The sequence below is a fragment of the Arachis hypogaea genome, chromosome 6 (assembly GCF_003086295.3).
Source record: "Arachis hypogaea cultivar Tifrunner chromosome 6, arahy.Tifrunner.gnm2.J5K5, whole genome shotgun sequence".
NCBI lineage: Eukaryota > Viridiplantae > Streptophyta > Magnoliopsida > Fabales > Fabaceae > Arachis > Arachis hypogaea.
In genome coordinates, this window is record NC_092041.1 from 105,968,888 (window position 1) to 105,992,857 (window position 23,970).

Here is a 23,970-nt window from a genome sequence, read left to right on the forward strand (position 1 = left end):
CACATTGCCTAAGCCAATAATAGTATTAACACATTCTTCTTTTGGCACAAGATGGGTAAAATATATATCACTTTTGAGAATGATGTGCGAACTTGCACTATCCGTAAGGCATACATCTTCATTACATATCCTTGCCATTCTCTTCAAAGACAAATAATAATAAAATGAGTAGTATGCACAGTTAAATTGAATACTTGATTGGAATTATTTTTCTAAGAAACACTGTACATAAAAATAATGTCATATGCTAAAATTTGATTTTTGAAGCATGACACATTTAATGATTTCAAAATTCATAAACATTGACATTTCATTATTTATATACATCATATTTGAGACTCAAATACATAGAAAATAAAACTTAACAATAAGTTCTTTACATTATTTATTTACATGGATACTTAACACTCTCACATATTAAACTATTCCATTATTGATCAAATGACCAATATTCTCTTCAGGATCCTCAAAGAAATCAGATACATCATAGTGAGTGGTGGAATTTTCAGCATCATTTGAAACAAAATTTGACTCTTTTCCCTTGTCGTCCTTTTTCAAAGATGCCTGGTAAAGATCGACTAGGTGCCTTGGGGTACGACAGGTACGTGACCAATGGCCCTTTCCACCACAACGAAAATACTTATCCTTTGTTGATTTATTCTGCCTGATATTTCTTTCTTTATCCCACTTCTGGTGAGATCCTCTCTTTTGAACATAATTCTTTTTCCTTCCATAATTTTTCTTGTTATTAAAACCTTGCCATTTACCTCTTCTGGGGTAATTTGTCACATTTACTTCAGAAAATGGGGTGGCGCTAGCTGGGCGCGCTTCATGATTTTTCAAGAGCAACTCATTATTGCGTTCAGCAACAAGAAGGCAAGAAATTAACTCAGAATATTTTTTAAACCCTTTTTCTCGATACTGCTGCTGCAGGAGCACATTCGAGACATGAAAGGTTGAGAAAGTTTTCTCCAACATATCATGATCAGTTATCTTTTCCCCACATAATTTCATTCGTGAGGTGATTCGAAACATTACAGAATTATATTCATTTATAGATTTAAAATCTTGTAGACGCATGTGCGTCCATTCATATCGAGCTTGAGGAAGTATCACCGTTTTTTTATGATTGTACCTTTCTTTAAGGTCTTTCCAAAGATCTGCAGGATCTTTTAATGTGAGATATTCATTTTTCAATCCTTCGTCAAGATGACGACGAAGAAAAATCATGGCTTTGGCTTTATTCTTCTGGGATGCATTATTTTCAGCCTTAATGGTATCTGCAAGATCCATTGAATCAAGATGGATTTCAGCATCTAATATCTATGATAAATAATTGTTTCCAGATATATCAAGAGCATTGAATTCAAGATGAGAGAGCTTCGACATAATGAAAATTTATTACCTGAGTCTTCCTAAAAATTTGATCAGAGTCTCGTGCTGATAACGTGTTGTGAAATAAATAAATAAATAAGGAAGAAGTAATAAATATAAAAATAAAATTATATATCTAATAGTAATATTCACCATAATTATTATCACAATATAATAGATATGATTAGTATATTTACTAATATTATAGTAAGGTATATAAAGAGAGAGAATAAAGATTAATAATATGAAAGAGAGAGAGAATAGTATTTAGTTGTTGTTGTGTGTAATATTGACGGAGGCTTAACCTCCTTTTATAGGCATAATGAAAAAAAATTTTCAACCTTCATTAATGTAAATTCTTTTTGGTAATATGAAAATTGAGTCACCCAGCCATGATATTAACGGGCATCCGTATCTATTATGTTTATCACAACAGCAATGACTATTACTAAGTTTAAATTAATTGTTTAACTAATTTTCAAATCACATAAGAAATTAAGTAAAAGACCAATAGTATAACTTAAACAAACATCTATTTTTTGACTAGAAAAATTATCCATATATATAGTAAAATAAAAATTCGTTTTAGTTTTTCAATAACAACTAATAAATTGACCAAAATACTATATGTGCACTATATTTAAATGGTTTAATTCAAACTCAATTTCAATTTAAGTAAATTAAACTAAATCAAATCCAAACTGTATAACAAAAGAAACATGGGAAGCATGTGGATATAGAATCTAACAAATCAATGATATAAACCAAATAAACATCTGGTAAAATGAATATCCTCGTTAGCTCTTCAACAACAACTAACAAGTTGACCAAAATACCACTCGGGCACCATATTTAAATGGCTTAACTCAAATCCAATTTCAATTCAAGCAAAATTAAACTAAATCAAATCCAAACCACATAACAAAAGAAACATGCAGAGCATGTGCATGCAAAATCCAGGAAATCAAGAAATAGAGCAATGGTATAAACCAAATAAACATCGACTTCTCATATGAAAGAACCATATGCACACATAGTAAAATGAACATCTGTCTTAGTTCTTCAATAACAACTAATAAATTGACCAAAATACCATCCACGAACCATGTTTAAACGGTTTAACTCAAATCCAACTTCAATTCAAGCAAAATTAAACTAAATCAAATCCAAACCACATAACAAAAGAATCCTGCGAAACATGTGCATGCAGAATCAAGCAAATCAAGTAACAAAGCAATAGTATAAACCAAATAAACATCCACTTCTCATATAAAAGAACCATCTAACGGCAGGTTGGAGGCAAGGCCAGAGATGCGACAAGACAAAGACTCCGGCGCGGTTAGGTAATGACAGCACAAAGATTCCAGCGCGGTTAGGTCGCAACGGCACAAAGATTCTAGCACGACAACGGAGCGACGGCGTTTCGCGAGTTCAGCAGAGATGGAGATGCGACGTGTAGGAGAGAGGCAAAGGTGCATTGTTGGACAGCAACGGAACAACGTCTCCATTTTGGGCGGGGTGGCGATGACGGCGCACCTTAGGTTCTTTACCGGCTACAATGGATGGCGTTTGAGAGGAGGTAGCGGGAGGCAGCGGTAAAAAAAGGAGTTTAGGGTTTGGTGTGGGTGAAAATAGATAATAAAAAAAGATGAAAAATAAAAGTGAAATTAGGTTGAAATGTTTTTACATAGTTATTGAGCCTGAAAAAATAACTCATGTTCATGTTCTTCGCATCCTCCGTTATTCCCCTAGTAGAATTGTTTAAAAAATAATTAAAAAATAAAAATATCATGTATAATGTGCATTCTTCTTAAAAATTTAGTTATAACATTTATTTTTTTATCAGCTTTATCCTCCGCTAAATAAATGATATCATAAGTTAATTATTTAGGGTTTAATTTAAATGTGATATTCTATATTTAAATAAAAAATATAAAAATTTTATTGCATGTGTTATAAAATTAAATCTATTAGGTAATAATATATAAGAAAAAGATAATTTACCTTTTAATTCACAAAAGATATTGAGTAGCTGCCAAGTTAATAAAATGGAAAACTGTACCATTTTATTTAATCATGTGATTTGTTCCACCAACAAGTATTATAATTAGACTACGCAATTATCAAGGTCAACTCTTACAAATTGCTAAATTAAATTTTCATTGAGTACATGAATAATCTCAAATTCTCAACAATGATAGTAGTACATCAGAAGTTAATTAATCAAGTTTCAAAAAATTCCAGAACATGGCATCAATTTTGAAGAAAAGATTCCATTTCACTCACCTTGAGATGAACAAAGATGCATCCACACTGCTCCCTTTTTTTTTCCCCCATTTGATTCACACATTACAGATTTACTTTGTTCTCCTTCAGTTCAATCAAAACTAGACATCAGCTTCATCATTTTGATTCAAAATGTCAGCAACGGATAATCTTCTTTGATCCAAATTAGTAGCACTTTCAACGTTGGGCCATTTTACCTGGACTTGACTACCAAAATCAACCACAACTTGCTGATGCTGTGAACTCTGAACAATTATTGCAACAACATCATCACTCCTCTGCTGATATTCCAAGGAATTGACACTGACAGTTGCCGGTGGTGGATGTGGAATCTGTGTCAATGCCGAGTCAGAGTGACTGGGATTGGAGTTATTATTACAGAAAACAATATTGGAGCGGCACAAGGGACAACTAGCTTGTGATTTAAGCCAAGTATCAATACAAGGAAGATGAAAAGCGTGGTTACATTTGGGCAACAATCTCAAACTCTCATTCTCTTGAAACTCTGATAAACAAACGGAACAGTCACTTCCCTCAACCAACCCACCGTTCTTGATGTACTTACAGACGGTTATCGATTTGATCTGAGCCTCGTCCATGCCGGAAGTCGCAGCAACCTGAGAAGGTTCATTGTTATTAACAGTATCATCATTGCTATGATTTGCTTGATCGTTAACTCTTCCTCTGTTCCTGCAGAACCTTGAGATGACGGTGTAGTAAGTGACCAAGATGAAAGTACTTGCCAAGATTCCAATCACTGCGACTATAAGGGGAGAGAATTGGAAGCCGGAGGAAGAATCATCGTCATCTGAACCGTCCCCGAGAACGATTGACGGTGGTGGAGGCGAGTACATGATGTAGCACCATTGAGGACAATACATGCTGCAAATCCCTTGGGAACAGTCCTTCAAAACTGAATTTGGAGCCACCCATGGATTTGTGTTACTCACAGAACCCATTAAAGCAGTAACTGAAAGCTATCTGGTCAGCCTAGAATCTTCTTTTGTAAGTCTAGTTATGTAAATGATGTGTTTGATTTTTCAGCCATAACTCAGATGAGTTCAATGTTTTTCTTGGGATGAAGGGGAAGAGAAAAGAGAAGGAAAAGTGGGAGATTGAGTATCGGAGAGAGAGAAAGAGTAACGAATGGAGCGTAGTTGGAAAGCAAAGCGAAAGTAGGTGGTGGGAAATTGTGTGGTCACCTTATCGCCGTTCTCTTCGCTAACCTTCTCTTCTTGGTCTTATCTCTCTCCACTTTTTAAAGCTATTTTTTTTCGGTAAAGTTTACATAACTAGTCATATTTAATCATCATTTGGTCACCGACAATGCAATAATTTCTCAACATGCACGAATTTAATTATGATAAAGTATAATTTATCAACATAATATTACGCATAATAATTGCCTGATATTATACTCCAAGTTTTTATGCAAAATGAAAGCTTTCATATGAGAAATGCAAAATTATATTTAATACTACCCAGCTTTTATTTTAAGAACAATATCACCATCTACTATCCAACAAGCGACAAAGCAATCCAGTTATCTCATCAATCTTCCAATCTTAACATAAGAATACCACATTAACTTCTCACTTAAATACGCCTCAAAATTTACACTGATCTAAGTTTTAGAATCAACCACCATTTTCCAAAATGCTGAGGGAAAGGCACACAACATAACATTCTAACTCGTTATGTATTTCATGTCAGAATTGATTTTTACACATCTTACCTAAATATGCATGAATATAACCTGGAAACAGCAAAGATACAAGACAATTCTAAATTTTTCCATGTAAGACAAGTGAGGCGGATGGCAAGTAAGGTCCCCACACAATAAACAGATGAATACTATCTTGCACTGAAAATTGGTTCTATTTCAGGTGATGGTTGTGTTCTTCGAGTGTATTTCAATAGCAAACCTTCAGAAGTAAGACCTGGCACATTCAGATCCCTGAAAGTATTCCAAAGATATAGAAATTAATTCGAATGTGAAAAAAGATTATATATTTTAATTTAAACATATGAGAGACCCAAACCTAATATAAGGCTGCAGATCTTTCCATTCCCATTTTGGCCGCTCTTTGAAAAGAATCGAGAATCGTTCAGCCGGAGTGGATGGCAACGAAGAGACGCTGAATCCACGGACCCATGTCTCGACTCCAATTCTCTCTGTCAAAACTTCTCCTTCGACAAGATCAAAAGTTGGCTGCATTTCATCTGGAGTCCTCTGCCTCCACTCATCCATAAAACTCTCCAGCTTCATCTTGCCCCCTCTCAGGATTTCTCTCGCAAAATGAATGCAAACCCGCTTCTTGTCTAACTTCCATGCACAGGTATCCGTGCCGTCAATTACTTTCTCACCATATACGTGCAAGCAATGCCTTGCAAGTTCTGCAGGAAATCCATCGGTAACCAGCATGCTTACGACTTCATCTTCATTAAGAGCACTCAGTGACCAGTCGTTTAACACTGCATTTCTCAAAACCATTTCCAGAATCATGTTCATGTATCTCTCGTCTACTAGTCTCCAATAGCTATTAATCTCCACAGCCGATAGTGCCTGCAGTCCGGATCTTAGTTCCTCGTCACTAGCTTGAATATTGTTTTTAAGATCCTTCCAGTTATATAACCCTGCTCTAGTTTCTGGATTCACTTCTGAACTGTCAAACTCTTCAAGCCTGCAAGGGTTCTGCGAGAGGAGCAATTTAAGTTTGTCAAGTCTGGGGGCAACCTCAACAAGCTCCATATTACCAGGTACAACTTTAATCACAGGTGCAACAACTTTCTCCTTGTGATTATTTGCACCATTTTGTGGATTTTGATCAAAAACATATTGATTTGCAGGAGGTATAAGCAAAACAGAATTTGAAGTTCCAACGCACTTCATTGCAAATGTTTTGGATTGAGTACAAAGAACTGCGTCTTCATCGGGCAGTCCTCTTATTACCACCCTATAACAGAATATAAAACATGGAAAATGTAAATCACAAATAGGAAAACCACAAAGAGGGAAAGAGCTACAAAAAGCTGAGAATTCAATACACACCTTTCATGCAGAACATCGGGAAGAAGTTTATCATCAAGCTCTAGAACGATCAGATCATCATGCGGTCCAAACAGAGGGTGGTATGCAACAGAAACCGCTGATCCAGGAGACATATGTAGAAGTGCTTCTGCTCCTATTGAAGATGTCTCTTGTGATTCCATTTCTGTCTCTCTAAAGTACAAAACGTCAGAAATAAAAATATTGAAAATTTCTCCAAATAGTAAAGATGCTTGGTTCTATCATTTGATTATGTTCCTATACATTTGTCAAGGAGATGCAGCATACTTCAGAACAAGATTACTATTTGATACTCAATATTGTACTACTTCCTAATAACCTAATCAATAAAGCTTTAAATAAACGTAAGTACTACTGCACAACTCATTCTATTCATAATATGTTAATAACCTAAGGTCACTACTTGTGTCTGTATTGACACTACTGCATATAATCTACGAGCTAGGAGCCTAGGATGAAGGCTGTTTGCCTTCATTATATGGTGCTAATTAAGTACTTAAGAAGACTAACTTAGGGGCCAAAAGCCCAAAACCAAAATTGTTTCTTCAAATACCAGAGCTTGCCCTTGCTGACTTTCCATTTGGTTATTCATTTAAAGTGTACATTAAGATATCAATCCCCATATTATTATTAACTCATCTAAATGTTATATAGTCTACCAACTGAAGAGAAGAAAACAAAACACAATCCAAGGGTGGTTTGCTTTGAAGAAGAACAAACTTGAGTATTTGCAAAGTCATCCATGACACAAGTAATTTGCAAGAGGATTGACTCATTGCTAAGGCTTTCCCTCATAAGATCCACAAGTGACAGTACCACTAGCACTTGGTTCACTGCCAGGTGAGACCAATACATGGCTGGTGAGTAGTAGTAGCAAACCATGGTCTACTATAAGATAAATGCATCACTTGTCCAGTATGGGATGAGACCTCTAATCACCCATTCCCCGCCGGTATCAGCAAAATTGGCGACAAAAAATAACAATCAAACTATTGGAGACTATACAGAACCACTAGAAGTAGAAATTAGACACCTAGATAACTAGTGGTTAGTAGGAAATCCATGCTTCTTGAAGCATGTGTCAACTGTGCGGCCATTCTTGCCACAAAAAGAGCACATCTTTTGCTGGTTCCTACCGAACATGTTCTTGCTCAAGTTCTTGTTGGCACCATAACTCGGATTAGAGTTAGGACTTCCACGACCATAGCTTGTTGCTGCCATAATCTTTGGTTCCTCATTAACTTCACTGCATAATTGCCTTTCTTGCTGAACAACCAATCCAAACACTTCATTTATTGGGGGAAGAGGATCCATTAACAAAATCTGGGATCTAACTCCAGAAAAATCTATCATTAAGCCCTTTCAAAAATTGCATGATGAAGTCTTGCTCCCTATATACTTTGTGCGCACACTGCCTTCTACACGCACATGGATGAATTGGCCTAAAATTCTCAATTTCACCCCATATCTTCTTCAATTGTGTAAAGAAATTCGTAATGGACAATGTACCTTGTCGAAGAGAATACAGCTCCTCATTCAGATCAGCAAGACGCATATGATTTCCTTGTGCAAATCTTTGCTTCGGCTCTAGCCTCTATCCATAGATCCCTTGCTTTCTTGACAAATAGAACGCTTTGTGCAATCTCAATGCTGAGGCATCGAACAATCCAATTTCTAATGAAGGTGTTATTACGTTCCCAAATTGGGCGCATTGGGTCTCCAGCCGCTGGTTCCGCCACAGAACCATCCAAGAATCCTATCTTGTTCTTGGATTCCAAAGCCATTATCATAGCTTGTGACCAGAAATGGTAATTTGTCTCATTCAGACTTGTCGACATGAGCATCTGCCCCGGGTTCTCGCTGGGAATTGGGATGTAAGAAAAACGGGCCCATCGGATTGCATATCGCTAATGCGGCTGGATCAGACGCATCGTTGCGTCTTTCTTCTTCGACCCGGCTTGGATTGTGAGTAATTGCTGCCATTTTTGCTCAGAATCGGTGACGGTGCACTTTAATCACGCTTCTTCTTCTCAATCCCATTGATCGAAGTCGCTACTTTGTTTGGTTGAACAAACTAAGCAGTGCTCTCATCAATCTCTGTCGTGTGGGTTCGAAAGAAGTAAAAAAATGTGATTCACGGTGAACGAAGCTAATTTCTGCAGTTTCTGCAGATTCTTGGCAACAAAAATCAAATCTTCATCTTCAATGATGTTATTGGATCAGCGTGACAAAGCAAAAATCAAATCCTCTGATACCATATTGGATTATGAACTAAGAATGGAACTGAATTGGAAACGTTGGTCTCATTATCTGATAAATTGCAGTACAAGAGTGAGAGGAAGAGGAAATGAGATAGAAGGAGAAGAAGGCGGTTTGAGATCAGGTCCGGGAAGGAGAGAGAGTGAGATGGGTTTTGTTACAACTAATAGTGAGTTAGAAAAAACTAATTAGTGTCTAATTTCTACTTCTAGTGGTTCTGTATAGTCTCAAATACAAACTAAACCTAAATAACCAAATCTGTGTTCAAAGTAATCCAATAAAACTTCAGGTGAAGTGCCAAACAATCAAACAGAGGTAACGGCAACAGCCTACCTGAAGTCTAGAGATGGATGGCGAGGTAGGGGCCACGCGGTGAGACTCGTGACGGCGAGGGAAGGAGGCACAGCGAGAAGCAGAGGCAAGAGGCAGAGGGGAGACGGCGCGACGGTGAGAGGCGAGGCTGAGACGGCGGAGTTCTAAGTGAGGGATGCGGCAAGCAGTGGCGGCGAGGAGGCTGAGCGACGCCGGAGGCCACGCAGAGTTCAGACTTCCGAGCGAGAGGGTGAGAGAGCCAGAGAGGCAAGGAACACGAAACCCGCGAAAAAATTTAGCAATTTATTTAACAAGCACAATTCACAACCGGGAATAATTTTACCCGAATTATTTTGTCACACCAAAAATGCCTTTGAATTTTATTATCCATAAAAATATTTTAAAATAATTTTAAAATATTGTAAAAATACATTTCTATAAATACAGTTTTATATTAACAAAAATAATGAGAATATTTTTATTATATTTTAAATAATTTTAAAATATTTTTATGGATAATAAAATTTAAAATTATTTTTATTAATTTTAAAATAATTGAAGTATATTTTTTTATGATTAACTCTTTTATTTTAAGATAAAGTGTATTTTTTATTTATAAAATTTATCAAAAATTTTAAAAATATTTTTAAGTTTTATTTTATTTTAATTTTATTTCTAAAATCTTTCATTTACATCAAATATATTTTTGATAACTAAATTTTTAAAAAATTAAAGACGAATAAAACAATAATATATGATAACTATCTCTAGTTTGTTTATGTTAAAGATTGTTTTTGTAAAATTATTGTTAAATTAATTATAATTTTTTTAAAAAAATAGCTGTCAAGAATATATTTTATACAAATAGATAATTTTTTAGACAAAATTAAAACAAAATAAAATTTAAAAATATTTTAAAAATTTTTAATCAACTTTAAAAATAAAAAATATACTTTACTATATATATATATATATATATCACTTTTAAAGTTTTAAGTTTTAATATTATCAAATAGCATAGTTTTCTTTTTTTTGTCCATAGATTTGATAATCCGCAATTCTAGGTTACACACTCACACATACCACACCTATATACACATGATTTTTTTTTTTTATCAAGTTTGCACTACATGAGTCTTGAACCCAAGACCTCTTGGTAAGAAAAAGGAACATAATCTCTTTATACTCATCTAAAAATCACAATTTGTGAATTCGAATTTCACTTCTAACTTTAGAAAAAAAAAATTTCCATGTGACTTTCCACAACCTTCTACTATTGTCATTTATCCTAACTCTCAAACTTTAATTTTTAAATTCTAAATTTTCAAAAAAATGAAAGTTAAAATATAATGTTATTACTAAAGCAGGTTAACTAATGGTAAAAATATATATGGCAAATTATGAATTATTTTGGTGATGATGAGGGATTTGATAGTTAGTGTAGCATCCTATAAAAATCTGATTCTAATTGAAAGTTAGTATTTATTTGTTTTAATTAAAAATAATATGTTTTATCCTCATAAATAGAATCATTAAATTTAATTTGATATAAATTATGCTTAATTGCAAATTTTTGTTAGGATAAAAATAAATACATTTTGACCCATGACTTTTTAATAAATCATGAATAGGTTTGTTTGTGGTGTCATATCTAATTACTATGTGCCATGTGGAATAATAAAAGTTACTTAGATGAAAATTTAAGTTAATTTCGAGTTTGAATTCAATTTCTAATTACGAGATTGTTCATAAAAAATACATGACATGACGCAAAATACACTGCGTTGGAAAAAGTGGCTTGCACACCAAGCATTTTCCAATAAAGAGAGATTTATGCTTTGATAATTGATGATCATGATTGATTACTCGAAAGTAAGTTCTAATGTGAATTTTGATAAACCAATTGTAAATAGATTGAGGGTGTATTTGAATTTGTGTTTAGGAAGAAAGGAGTTTGTTTAAATTTTTTGAACGTTTTATTTTTATGTTTGGCAATATTTTTATCGTATAAATGCAGAAGTGATTTCTGTCTTTAACTTTGGTTTACCAAAAATTAAAAATTCTAGTTTTTTTGTTGATCTTTTTACGTTGGATTAAACTTTATGTTCTATGTACTAATTATGTCTTTTATGTTCATATGTTTATTTTTTTTATAATATTTTTTTTAATACTCTTTTGTGTATATTATTATTTTTAATACTCTCTTATGTATATTATTATTTTTTATAAAATTTTTGATTTTTTTATATGATTTTTTTTATTGTTATTGTTATTTTTTGTATGAAATATTTTTTTTACTTTGTATTATGATTCTATTAATTCTATTAGAGTACTAAAAAAAATTAAAATTTATTAAAATAATTATTTAAATTCATGTCTTTTCTGTAATTTTTTATCTAAAATTTAAATAATGTAATTCAAACAATATTTAGTTTACTATAATCTATTTTAAATAAAAATTACCAAACATAAACCATGTTAATATTAATTCATTTTTGATCAAAATTAATTTTACAAAATCAATTTTATACAAATTTCTGTTTACAAACTGTAATCCAAACACACACCGAAAAAATGGATGAGATTGGATTTGGATAGGAATCAAACTTGCTAAAAGCTTTACTTGCTCACCGATCGAGTTACTGTACGTTTGTTTATCAGGAAACAGTAGTGAACCTATGATAATGACACGAATTCTTAGGGTTAATGATGTAGAATTTTTACCTCTATTGATTGAAGCTTCACACCTAATTAGTACGCTCACAAATAAAAAAAAAAAACCGATGGATTAGTGAGTTGTAATTTTTTTTTTCTTTGATAGAAGAAAACGACAATAATTGAACTTATTATTTTATTTGCATGTAATTCTTGGATGTATAGTACTAACCAATAACTACTATTTCCCAAACGTAACAGCGGTACTCGGTAGCAGTTGTGCATTTAATGGAAAATAGTTCGCAGTTGAACACCTTTAGTCATTCAAAACTATATATAAGTAGATCTTCACATACATATAATGCATTCTACATTACTACCAGATATATAGATCTCTTCACATACAAATTAAAATGGCTTCCAAACCAGGCATTCTTACTGATTGGCCTTGGAAGCCTCTTGGAAATTTCAAGGTTTATTTATTTATTATGATTGCATTGCTTCAATATATATTAGCTTAGCTAGGTTTATTTTGGTTTACCTTAATGTTTAATCTTCCTTTTCACTTACATCCCTTGTTAGTCCTTTTCTTATCTTTCATATTTATATTAGGTTTAATTATTCTATTACTTCCTATCGTTTTATAAAATTTTTAATTAGATCTCTGTATTTTTTTTTTAATTGAGTCTTTATATTAATTTTTTTAATAGGAATCTATATTTTTCTTTTCTTTTATTTGGGTTTTTGTATAATTTTTTTTTAGTTGGGTCTCTATAAAATTAAGTCTATTACTACAAAGAGGAACCTAATTAAAAAAAATTGTACAATTAAAAAGATAAAAAAATATAAAACCTAACTAAAAATTTCACAAAACTATAAGAATCAACAGAATAATTAAACCTTTACTTTATTATAACTCTAATGAATATATAACCTAAGTAATTTACCACACTCATGTTTTAATCTCATTAGCCTTCTCTACTATATTTGATTTTTTTTATAAATTATGCTATCCCGACTTCAAAGTTAATTTATTGAAATAAATTATATATAGTTTCTCATCGAATATTGCATGATATCTAAAAATATAACATTTTACATCAATATTTTAGCTATCATCCATGTTAGAAAATCAACATACATGGTTGCTGTCAATTTTATTAGCCAACAACGAACAGACATTGATCTATCAAACAAATCCATTCAAACAAACAAAATTTACTCATTTACAATTTTTTTAAAATTATTCTTTTAAAATTATTCTTTTTCCTTCCATCGGCCACCTGTTACCAATAATCACATAAATTATATATTTTAAATTTTAATTTCTAACTTTTAAACTCTAAATTTTTTAATTTTAAATTCTAAACTTAAATCTTAAATTTTAAATTTTAAATTATAAATTCATTACTCTAAATTAGTTTTACTTTCGCTTTTGAATTTTTTTACTTGAGTTTTTAATATTTTTATTTTGTTTGTTTTAATTTTTTTTAATCATCAATTGTTGATTATTTTATAAATTTTGCTAGGGAGACAATGACTTATTTATAAAATGAGTTACAAAATGAATATCACCCATCATATTTAGAATAATCATCCGCGTATTAAGGATAATAAACATCTCTAATACTAATGGTTATATCTCTAATACTCCTTAAACCTTCATTGTACGCATTGTACAGATATTCTAATGACTCCCCGTACTTTCCCTTATTTTATTGATCGAAAAGAGTTGATTGTCATTGTTTTTTCTGTGTTAACCTTAAACGGAATTGATGTTGTCAATTCCACAATACAGAATGTACAAGTAACAAATTAGTGTTTATATTTTGACCCTAAATGATATATTATTTAAGTATCATTACAAGTATAACTAATTTCAATTTTTAAGATTAACAAAAAAAAAAAAAAACAAGTAATAGTACATCAACACCACTATAATAGCCATCAATATATAAAGGTTAGCCCACAATCCTTATGACAGTACATTTTTGTTATATTCATAATCTAATGTTTCATTATTTATGATAACACATAGAATAAGCATTCATGACGTTTTGATGTTGACACCGTACCTATGTATCTGTTTTGAAGTTCGTGATTATAACACCATGGGTGGTGCATAGCATGTATACGCTGACAACAAAAGAAGGAGGGGACCCAGTGAACTATCTCGTATTACCATTTATAGTGATGAGAATGGTTCACAACCAGATCTGGATATCTGTCTCTCGCTACCGAACTGCCAAGGGAAACAACAGGATTGTTGATAGAGGCCTTGAGTTCGATCAAGTTGACAGAGAAACCAACTGGTTCAATCATTTACTTTAATTTTATCTTCCTCTTCCTTTCTCCTACTATAAATACTTGTATAATTTCTCCTTATCAATTAAGTCTGTGCTACATTTTCCCTAGGGTATATTAAAAAAAGGAGTAAAGCTCTAAAAATTGTCGTATTAATTTTTTTATGAAAATATTTAAGGTCATCATTTTTGTTAAAATTTGACCAATATTTAATTAATATAAGAAAAATGAGTAATCATATATTATTAGATATAATTTTATACTATTAAAAATTTATATATATTAATCTATATACTTTTAATACATTTTTAATTAAATATTTATTTTTTAATATTTTATTATTAAATCTCTATATTAGGTAAAAGTTTTAATTAACTCCTTACTAATAATGTTATTTTGAAGAAAAAGAAATAATTCTAAAATATTTATTTCTAAAATATGAAAAATATTAGAAAATCAGCAAAAAATTTTATTTTTGTCATTATTTTTAACTATCATCCAAATTTCTTTAATCTAGCAATTGAATAACATAGTCTACATTTTTAAACATCAATAATTAACTGTTGATCAAAAATAATAAATTCTACATATTCTCTAACATTCTTCTTAAAATATTTTAGAATCATATATCCTATATCAAATATAAAAATAAATATTTTAAAAATATTTTATACTTTGAACAAAAACACAGTTAGTAATTAAGGAGCTAATTGAAATTTATTATTATAAAAATACAAATACAAATTTTGAAAATATAAAAGTCAAATTATAATTTAAGTAAAAGTATATATATATATATATATATATATATATATATATATATATATATATATAGAGCAAATAATTAAAGCTTATTTATAAAGTAATTAATAAAGTTATAGTAGTATTTAATTACTTTTAGAGTGTGATTGTGTGGGGGATGAAATATATTTTACAGGGATGACCAGATATTATTCACAGCAATCCTATTCTATATAGGGTACATGGTATTTCCATTTGCATCAAACCTGCCATGGTGGAATACAAAAGGTGTAATAATGACAGCAATATTGCATGCTGGACCAGTGGAGTTCATATACTACTGGTTTCACAGAGCACTTCATCACCACTTTCTCTACACTCGATATCACTCTCACCATCATTCTTCCATTGTCACTCAGCCTATCACATGTATGCTATTTTCTTTACTTTTTTTATTGTGTGCAAGGAAAACAATAACGGTTACAGGTATTTTTAATTATTTTCATATATAATAACATTTATTATCTTGTTATGATGTTATATGAGCAGAAATTGTCAAGGATATTTTATTTAGAATAAGTAAAGAAAATTAATTTTTAATTAATTAATATTAGTATTTTTTATTATTTTTAAAAAATTTAAATTTAAAATTTAGAATTCAAAATTTAAGATTAAAATTTGACTGATATTATTTGAAAAAAAATAGTTTTTTAATTGAATCTTCCCACCAAAATATAATTCCCATTAAGCATTCTAAATTTCTAATAATTTTCTATTTATAATTATTTTGATTCTTTTTTCAATTTATATACTTTATACGCCAAGCTTAAATAACGTTTTAGTCATTTATTTAAAATAGCAGATTTTATCATTTTAATCTTAGAAAATTAAAAAAATTTGGTTTAGCAGATGCTAATACTAATTTACTTTGATAATTACTTAGCTTCTGTATTAATTAATTGCTAAATTCCTTTATATATTCATTTAAGAATATTAACAAAGTTGAATCCACTAATGCTCTTTCTCCTTGAAGATACACACATATTGTTAAAGTATGTACGTAGGAGAGTACAGTGTGTAAATTTATATTAAAAGGGTGCCTAGCTATACGAAAGAATTTCAGGTAAAAGAGAAATAATAATAATAATAATAATAATATTGAAGAATTAATAATATATTAAGAGTAGTTACTTGGTGATTTTGAATGGTTTTGGCAGCGGTTACGCATCCATTTGCTGAGCACTTAGCATATTTCACGCTATTCGCAATACCGATGATGACAACGTTGATCACAAGAACATCCTCCATTGCTGCACTTTATGGCTACATCGTATACATCGATTTCATGAACAATGTTGGTCATTGCAACTTTGAGTTCTTTCCCAAGATACTCTTTTCCGTCTTTCCTCTCTTAAAGTATTTCTCTTACACGCCAGCGTAAGTTTCTATATCTTCTAGTAACAATATATTATATGTGCACCAAAATGTTAAGATGCAAGTTTTTGTGAAGATATTTGATATATTTATATGACTAAATTATTATTTTATAATTTTTTATTATTATTGTTTTTGTATAAAGTATTTTTATGTGTGTAGTTATTATAACTACAAATTCAACAAAAGAGGTGAAAAAAAAATATATCCACATCAGCTAATAAAAGAAATATAATTATTCATAATTCTTTTTAAATTATTTTTATTTATTTGTTTATGATTATATTATATATACATTAAAATCAGTCACTAATATAAATATATATTAAAAATAAATTAAATCACACGTATATTTATTCACAAATATAATAGTAACTAATTTTAGTAATTAATTTTAGTATACGAATAATATTTTTATTTTTTTAATATCACAGTTTCATTTACTGTTATTTGTCCACTGCTTATTACGTATCCTAATTCTTAAATTCAAAAACTAAGTTTTAAATTCTAAATTATAATAATTTTATATTTTAAATGTTATATTGTAAATTAACTTTTCTTTGTGTTATTTTCAAATGTACTTGTTATTTTGTTGGTTGATTTAACTTGTTGGTTTTATTTCCCAAGACTTTTCTAGTCATTAAATAATAAACAGTTATTATTAGTTACTTTACTAATGGAATGCTGAAGCTGAATAACCTTACATCCCTACAAATTGTTAATGAATATGGTTATGTTACCATAAATACAATATGCGAGAAAAACCAAACCAATTATTTTAAAGTTCTACTATATTTCAGAGTTTAATTTTAATGCACTGTATAAAATATTTTATATAATTATACAATTACATTTATTTTTTTGGATAACTATTCACACGATTAACGTGAAAGATAATTATTTTTATTGATATAATATACGTAATTAAATACACGTATAAAATTATTTTACGCTGAGAGTGTATCAAAATTAAATTTATATTCTAAATTGTGTGAAGTTGAATAGGATTAGGTTACGTAACGACTAATAATGATTCTATTATGTAGCCACATTTTGAAGGTTAAAAAAAATAGTTTATATATAATTTATAATTATGACCTAACCCAATCTATCAATTGTTTAAATGACATTGGAGCTCTACATATGTTATATATACAACAAATCACTTTAGAATTAATCATAATTTTAATTTGATCTCTATCTTCTTATTAAAACTAACTAACTAAGAAGAGATGGATTGATTATTGAATAATGGTGGTTCCACAGGTTTCACTCGCTGCATCACACCAAATTCAGAACAAATTACTCACTTTTCATGCCAATATATGACTACATTTATGGTACTGTGGATACATCGACAGAAACAACATACGAAACATGTCTAAAGAAACCAATGGAGGTTGCGGATGTGGTGCATTTGACACACTTAACAACACTTCATTCCATTTATCAGCTACGGTTAGGGGTTGCTTCCTTAGCCTCCAACCCTCAAACATCAAAATGGTACCTCCATTTGATGTGGCCCTTCACATTCTGCTCTATGCTAATCACTACTTGCCTCCATGGTCCTGCCTTTCTTTTAGAAACCAACAACTTTCAAAATCTCAACTTGCAATCCTGGGTTATACCCAGATTTAAAATACAAGTAAGATTGTTTCTCGCTTTTAATTTGGGATATTCAATTCACTACAAAAAAAAAATTGTTTAGCTTTAAATCTTATAGAAAGTATAAAGAGCTAATGGAATATTTATATAATGTGTACAATAGAGGTTTAGGGAGTATTAGAGATATAACTATTAGTGTTACTCTTTTCCATCAGCCAGTTTAAACTTTTGGAATGAGTGATTTCATAACCTGAGATGTTTTATTCGGATGGTTATTCTGAATAGTATGTGTGATGTTCATTTTGTAAAGCAGTACTCTAAATCTTATAGTACTACATACCGATTTATTTAGCTTTAAATTTATCACTAATAAAATAAGTGACCAATTTAGACTAAATCCCTATTTTGGTCCATAAAATTCACGCGATTACTCATTTTGGTTCCTGAAATTCAAAATTACCTATAGTGGTCCTCCAGATTTAAGTTTGGGCACCAATATAGTCCCTCGACTCTTTCTGGTGATGATTAGGCAAATGGAGTGCTGAGATGACACCATTCCTGTCACGTTGGATACTGTAACGGCTAATTAATGTGGCGAGGGTTGTATTTATATCTAATTTAATCCCCCCTTATTAAAACTTTGTCATTATAACTCAGATAAATATTAAGATAATTAGGGTTTCAAGGACTAAATTAGATACAAATACAACTCTCAGCATGTCAGTTACTCGTTACAGCATCCAACATGACAGGAAGGGTGTCATCTCAGCACTCCATTTGCCTAATTATCACCGAAAAGAGTCGAGGGACTATATTGGTACCCAAACTTGAATCTGGAGGAACAATATAGGTAATTTTGAATTTCGGGGACCAAAATGAATAATCGCGTGAATCTCAGGGACCAAAATAGAGATTTAGTCGACCAATTTATAGTTCAATTGGTTTGGTTTTAAATTCTTGACGATTGATAAAATAAGCTGACAAAATAAGCTGACAACAGATAAATTTTAAAATTTTTCCTTAATGCAACAAGTGAATAAACTTTCTTGTTCAAACAATTAAAAACATATATAATTTTCTTTGTAGTCAACAAAAATAAAGAGAGAAGGAAAAAATTTGCATAATATTGGTTTTTTTTAAATTAAATAACTTTCTAAACTGTTTCTTTTGCAATTATCCAAGTGATTGCATGTGACACATGACCTGTGTTGTAGTATTTCCTAAGATGGCAAAGTGGAACATTGAACAACTTAATTGAAGAGGCAATAATGGAAGCTGAGTTAGGTGGTGCGAAGGTAATTAGTCTAGGACTTCTAAATCAGGTTAGTTCATTTCCTCCTTTTATTTTAAAAATTAGTTGTATTTATATAGCCTAAATATGCTTTTTATTTAATTTGGCTCTGCCAAAGATTATTGTATTTCAACTTTTTTGTTGTTAGAACTTTGTGAAAAGAGGTAGAAAATAATAGTAAAATAATAAAATTCTATTTTTTTATTTTTGTTTTTTTTTTCTATGAAACTTTAAAAATAAAAAAGAAAAATACAAATCAAATAAGCTTTTACTTTCAGGTTTGGATCCAATCTCTTAATTTTTAAACTATTTTGTGCTTGTTTGAGTGCCACTAAATCAATAAAAAAAGATCTTTTTTCAATGAAAAATATCCTTTTTAATTTTTTAGTGTGTTTGACAAATTTCTAATAGTAAAAGTAAAAGTACTAGAAATATAAAAAAAAATAGAGAAATTATAATTTATATCCTTTTAAATTTTTTTTTAAAAAAAAGATATTTTTCACGTAATAAATGAATAAAAAAATATTTTTATCTTATTTTATCCAAACATAATTGATAAATAAAAAAAATTTACATGGGATATCCAAATATAAAATCACTTTTACTTTTATAAAAAATCTTTTTCGAAAATAACATCCAAACAAGTCCTTCATTGATTTTACCATTACTTTTTGTTTTTTCGTCCTATGCCGAAATAATTTTTTTTTTCTTTAAATCTCTAAATCTTATGATAATTTGATTTTTAAAACCCATTAAAATGATAGTTTATGGTCCTTTAAAATTAAATATTAAAAAGAAATAATTAGAAGTATACTAAAATAAACTTTTATAGGAATGAAAATCAAATACTTTTAAAACTAAATATTGAACTAACAAACCAAAAATATTGGTAAATAAATAAGTACATTATTGAAACAACATGCTTTTAATTTAAGCATTCTGCTATTTGAATATGATGATTTCAATAGAAATTCGTACGTTAGTGTATTTATAAAATACATAGTTTTATTCTATATCATGAAAAACAAACAATATTATTTGGATTGCAATTTTAATTTATTTTGATGCATGCAGAGAGAAGAACTTAATGCACATGGTGAAGTTTATATAAGAAAATACCCAAAGCTGAAGATAAAGATTGTTGATGGTAGTAGCTTAGCTGCTGCAATTGTTCTCAACAGCATTCCCAAAGGGACAAATCAAGTTTTACTTCGTGGCAACTTTAACAAGGTTTCATTTGCTATTGCCAATGCTCTATGCCGAAGAAATATTCAGGTATTATTCAAACTAAAGTTTTATTATATATATTCTCATTTCATCACTAATGATGGACCGAATTGCAAGCAGGTAGCTTTATTGCATAAGGAAGAGCTGAAGATGCTTCAACAGAGAGTCACAAAATCCAAAGGACGCTTTACTCTTTCACCAATCAATACTCCAAAGGTTTAATTATCCGTATTTCATAATAATAAAATCATAAAAGCTTTTGCTAACTAATTTCAATTATTTTCCGTAAAATAATACTCCATGCGCCAAGTATAGTAGTTAGTTAATAGTCTTGTACTCTTGTTGATAAAATTCGTATATTTAAGGATAAATCACCTAAATATATTGTTTGGGATAAAATTTTACATGAATATTTTGATTTTATTTGGCTATATTTTTGTTTTTTTTTTTATAATGTGAACAGTATGCTTTACTTGAATTGGGCCAAGTTGTTTATGTTATTCAAGAAAATCATTTGTTACCTAACATAATTTTTCATGTAAATCGTTGTACCCTACATAGAGGGTATCATTTTAGAATAAATTAAATCGTCACAACTTTTTGTGATTTAGCAGAGAAATATGTTAAATGGCTCTCTCTCATATTAAATTATTGTAATTCACAAATTTTTTGTTTAGATATTATTAAGTTGTTGAAAACAATTTTTTTAATAAAAAAATCCTTTTCATCTTTTAGTATATTTGTCAAATTTTTAATAATAAAAATATTAAACAAGTAAAAAATATTTTTTATTAAAAGTTACAATTAATTTTTTTTAAAGATTTTTTTACTTAAAAAAAATGTTTGACAAAATAAATAAACAAAAAATATTTTTATATTATTATATCTAAACATAATTGATAAATAAAAAGATATTTTTATATGAGATATTCAAATATAAAATTATTTTACTTTGCTAAGAGATATTATAAAAAAAATCAAAATTAAAAAATATCACCCAAACGAACTCTTAATATGACAAAGCACACAAGTGATAATTTGTTAGAGGTTTCAAGGATTTATCATGAGATATAAATTGTTATATACCGTGTTGGACTCTCACGTTAGTTAAAAAATAGGAGCATATAAGTAATACGCTGCATTTTTATAAAATTTAAAATTTTATTTTATAAAATATGGACAAGTAAATAACCTTAATAAAAATGGTTACAATAGTTATAAAAAATTTTAGTTGAAATTTTTAACCTTTACATGCTTTGTGTATTTTTCACACACAAATTTTTAATAATTACTTTCAACAATATTTTTAGAACAAGTCAAATTCGTATATTTTCACTTTAAAATAAATGGTTAGTTATCGTATATTAGATATACTATAACTAACAATAACGTTATGAATGAATAATATTAAAATAATATTTTGAACCAAACAAGCGACTTATATTTTGGAGAAATTAAAATTGTGGCATATATAGGAAAGAAAGAATAATAATATATCCCATTAAATAATTAATTTGAATGAAGTGACATGCTGATGAAATTTGATTATTGTGTAGATATGGATCGTTGGAGATGGATGGGATGAAGATGAGCAAATGAGTGCATCAAAAGGATCATTATTCATTCCTTTTTCTCATTTCCCTCCAAAGAAATTCCGAAAAGATTGCTACTTCCATTTTACACCAGCAATGACTGTTCCTCCTAAATTCATGAATTTGCACTCTTGCGAGGTTGGTACAATAATACTCTATTATTCACAGGTAAAAATTAAGGGGCAGTCGACTTTACGTGAAAGTTGATAATTGAAAGTCGTTAGATGATTTAACTGATTTAACTGCACCTGAGTTTTCACCTTTATTCACATTTTTTTGGCGTGCGTCTGTATAAAATAGTTAATTGGATAATTATTTTGTGGGTCCGTAATAGATAAATTCAAAAGTTATATTTGTTGGTTATTGACTTATTTTATTTTTTTCCCATATTTATGCACAATTTTAACAATTTTGGAAGAAAGCAATTAGTTAGACTACATATAAATTTTTCTTTATTTGATGAACAAATTATTAATGTTTTAAGTACATTATTACTATATTCTAAAAATAGATTAATGTGTTACGTTGCAGAATTGGCTTCCAAGAAGAGTTCTAAGTGCTTGGCGTATAGCTGGAATAGTTCATGCCTTAGAAGGATGGAATGTTCACGAATGTGGATACACCATACTTAGTATTAAAAAAGTGTGGCAAGCAAGTTTATTCCATGGTTTTCAACCTCTCAAGATTCCCCACTCACCATGATCTATTATATTGCGCCTTGAATAATTCATCGAAAAAACCTGAGAAATTCAGAGAATCAATTCGCAAGGAGATCAAGGGAGGAGAATTTAGATGTTTCTGGATTTCATCATGTATTATTGGAATAAGCAATAATATTATTAGTTGTTTACATACATATGTATGGTTTGTTGCGTTGTAATTAAATAATATCCAAAAATATTAAACTTCAAAATCATCTCTAAAATATATCGATTCTTCGCCATTTTGTAATTTAATATGTTGTCTTTGATTTGCAGCATTAATTAAAAACAAAAAAGGGTGGAAAAAGAGAAATTTAAGATTAGTTGTCAAGATGGAAAGTAATTTGTGTAAGATATAATTTCTAAAAACAATCTAATTAGAAGAGTTTAAATTTTTTAACTATTACGTGATTAAGACATAAATTATAATCTATAATGCTAGAGAAACAAAAAAAATAATTTAAATTTATTTTATTTAATATTTATTAATTATTATTACATTTAATTTTAGTCTAAAAAATAATTTTAAAATTAAGTTAAATTTTAGGAACGAATTTGTAAGTAAAAAAAGATTAAGGTCGAAAAAATTTTTTAACCCTTATTTTAGAAATCAAAATCGTATTTAACCCTTTTTAGAATAAGTAATTTTAGTAATTATTTATAATGAAATTTTTGAGTAGTTATGTTCATTCAATTTATCAACAAAAAAATTTAAGAATTTAAACTTTTGATACTATGATAAAATCTTAATTTGCAAGATTGGCACAACAAAAACATAAATAAAGTAATGAAAGACAGATTAAAAAAAATTAAATTAACGAATAAAATGTGAAATAATATATTATATTTCATTTTGTTTAGAGAGAAATTATCTACACAAACTAAAAATTCTATTTGTCCATCTCTATTTCTAACATTAATTTAATTGTAAACGCTTAACAGCTCATACCTGTGTAACTTCAGCAATAATTGAAGTAGTCAATAGCCGTGCTGCCATGGTAGCTTGACTTAACACAAATTACAAACATTTTAGTATAATAGGAGAGAGTGGCTCGCTATGTCGCTATGAAGCGGCAAAACCGCAAAACATCAGAGAAAACACATTGACCATTCACCAAT

The 23,970-nt window shown here is 29.6% G+C and overlaps 3 protein-coding genes across 7 annotated transcripts; 1 reads left to right on the plus strand and 2 right to left on the minus strand.

Annotated features, from left to right (window-relative positions):
* Positions 1-231: 231 nt before the first annotated feature.
* On the minus strand, positions 232-4,969 carry LOC112697361 (RING-H2 finger protein ATL52). 4 transcript variants are annotated; one of them, XR_011862625.1, is made up of 3 exons: positions 3,858-4,969; positions 3,661-3,744; positions 232-1,280 (listed from the first exon to the last, which is right to left on the minus strand). XR_011862625.1 is itself a non-coding variant. In XM_025750498.3 (2 exons), the coding sequence occupies exons 1-2, from the start codon at positions 4,617-4,619 to the stop codon at positions 3,724-3,726; spliced, it is 783 nt and encodes a 260-aa protein (XP_025606283.1). In that variant the 5' UTR covers positions 4,620-4,969; the 3' UTR covers positions 3,518-3,723. The 4 variants fall into 4 exon arrangements, 1 of the variants encoding a protein (XP_025606283.1); XR_003151208.3 differs by having other exon boundaries at positions 275-2,927; XR_003810925.2 differs by lacking the exon at positions 232-1,280 and adding an exon at positions 3,104-3,122.
* A 371-nt stretch (positions 4,970-5,340) lies between these two features.
* On the minus strand, positions 5,341-9,651 carry LOC112697360 (uncharacterized). Of its 2 annotated transcripts, none has more exons than XM_025750496.3 (4): positions 9,323-9,651; positions 6,713-6,883; positions 5,703-6,617; positions 5,341-5,617 (listed from the first exon to the last, which is right to left on the minus strand). In XM_025750496.3, exons 2-4 carry the CDS (start codon positions 6,871-6,873, stop codon positions 5,515-5,517), a joined length of 1,179 nt encoding a protein of 392 aa, XP_025606281.1. In that variant the 5' UTR covers positions 6,874-6,883; positions 9,323-9,651; the 3' UTR covers positions 5,341-5,514. The 2 variants fall into 2 exon arrangements, with proteins under 2 accessions (XP_025606281.1, XP_025606282.1); XM_025750497.3 differs by having other exon boundaries at positions 6,713-6,875; positions 9,323-9,606.
* Positions 9,652-12,320: 2,669 nt separating this feature from the next.
* Positions 12,321-23,102, plus strand: LOC112697362 (very-long-chain aldehyde decarbonylase CER1). The gene is made up of 10 exons (XM_025750499.2): positions 12,321-12,429; positions 14,051-14,268; positions 15,198-15,430; positions 16,219-16,438; positions 17,702-18,080; positions 19,255-19,362; positions 20,406-20,606; positions 20,679-20,774; positions 22,115-22,288; positions 22,682-23,102. The coding sequence occupies exons 1-10, from the start codon at positions 12,370-12,372 to the stop codon at positions 22,850-22,852; spliced, it is 1,860 nt and encodes a 619-aa protein (XP_025606284.1). The 5' UTR covers positions 12,321-12,369; the 3' UTR covers positions 22,853-23,102.
* The last annotated feature ends 868 nt before the right edge of the window (positions 23,103-23,970 follow it).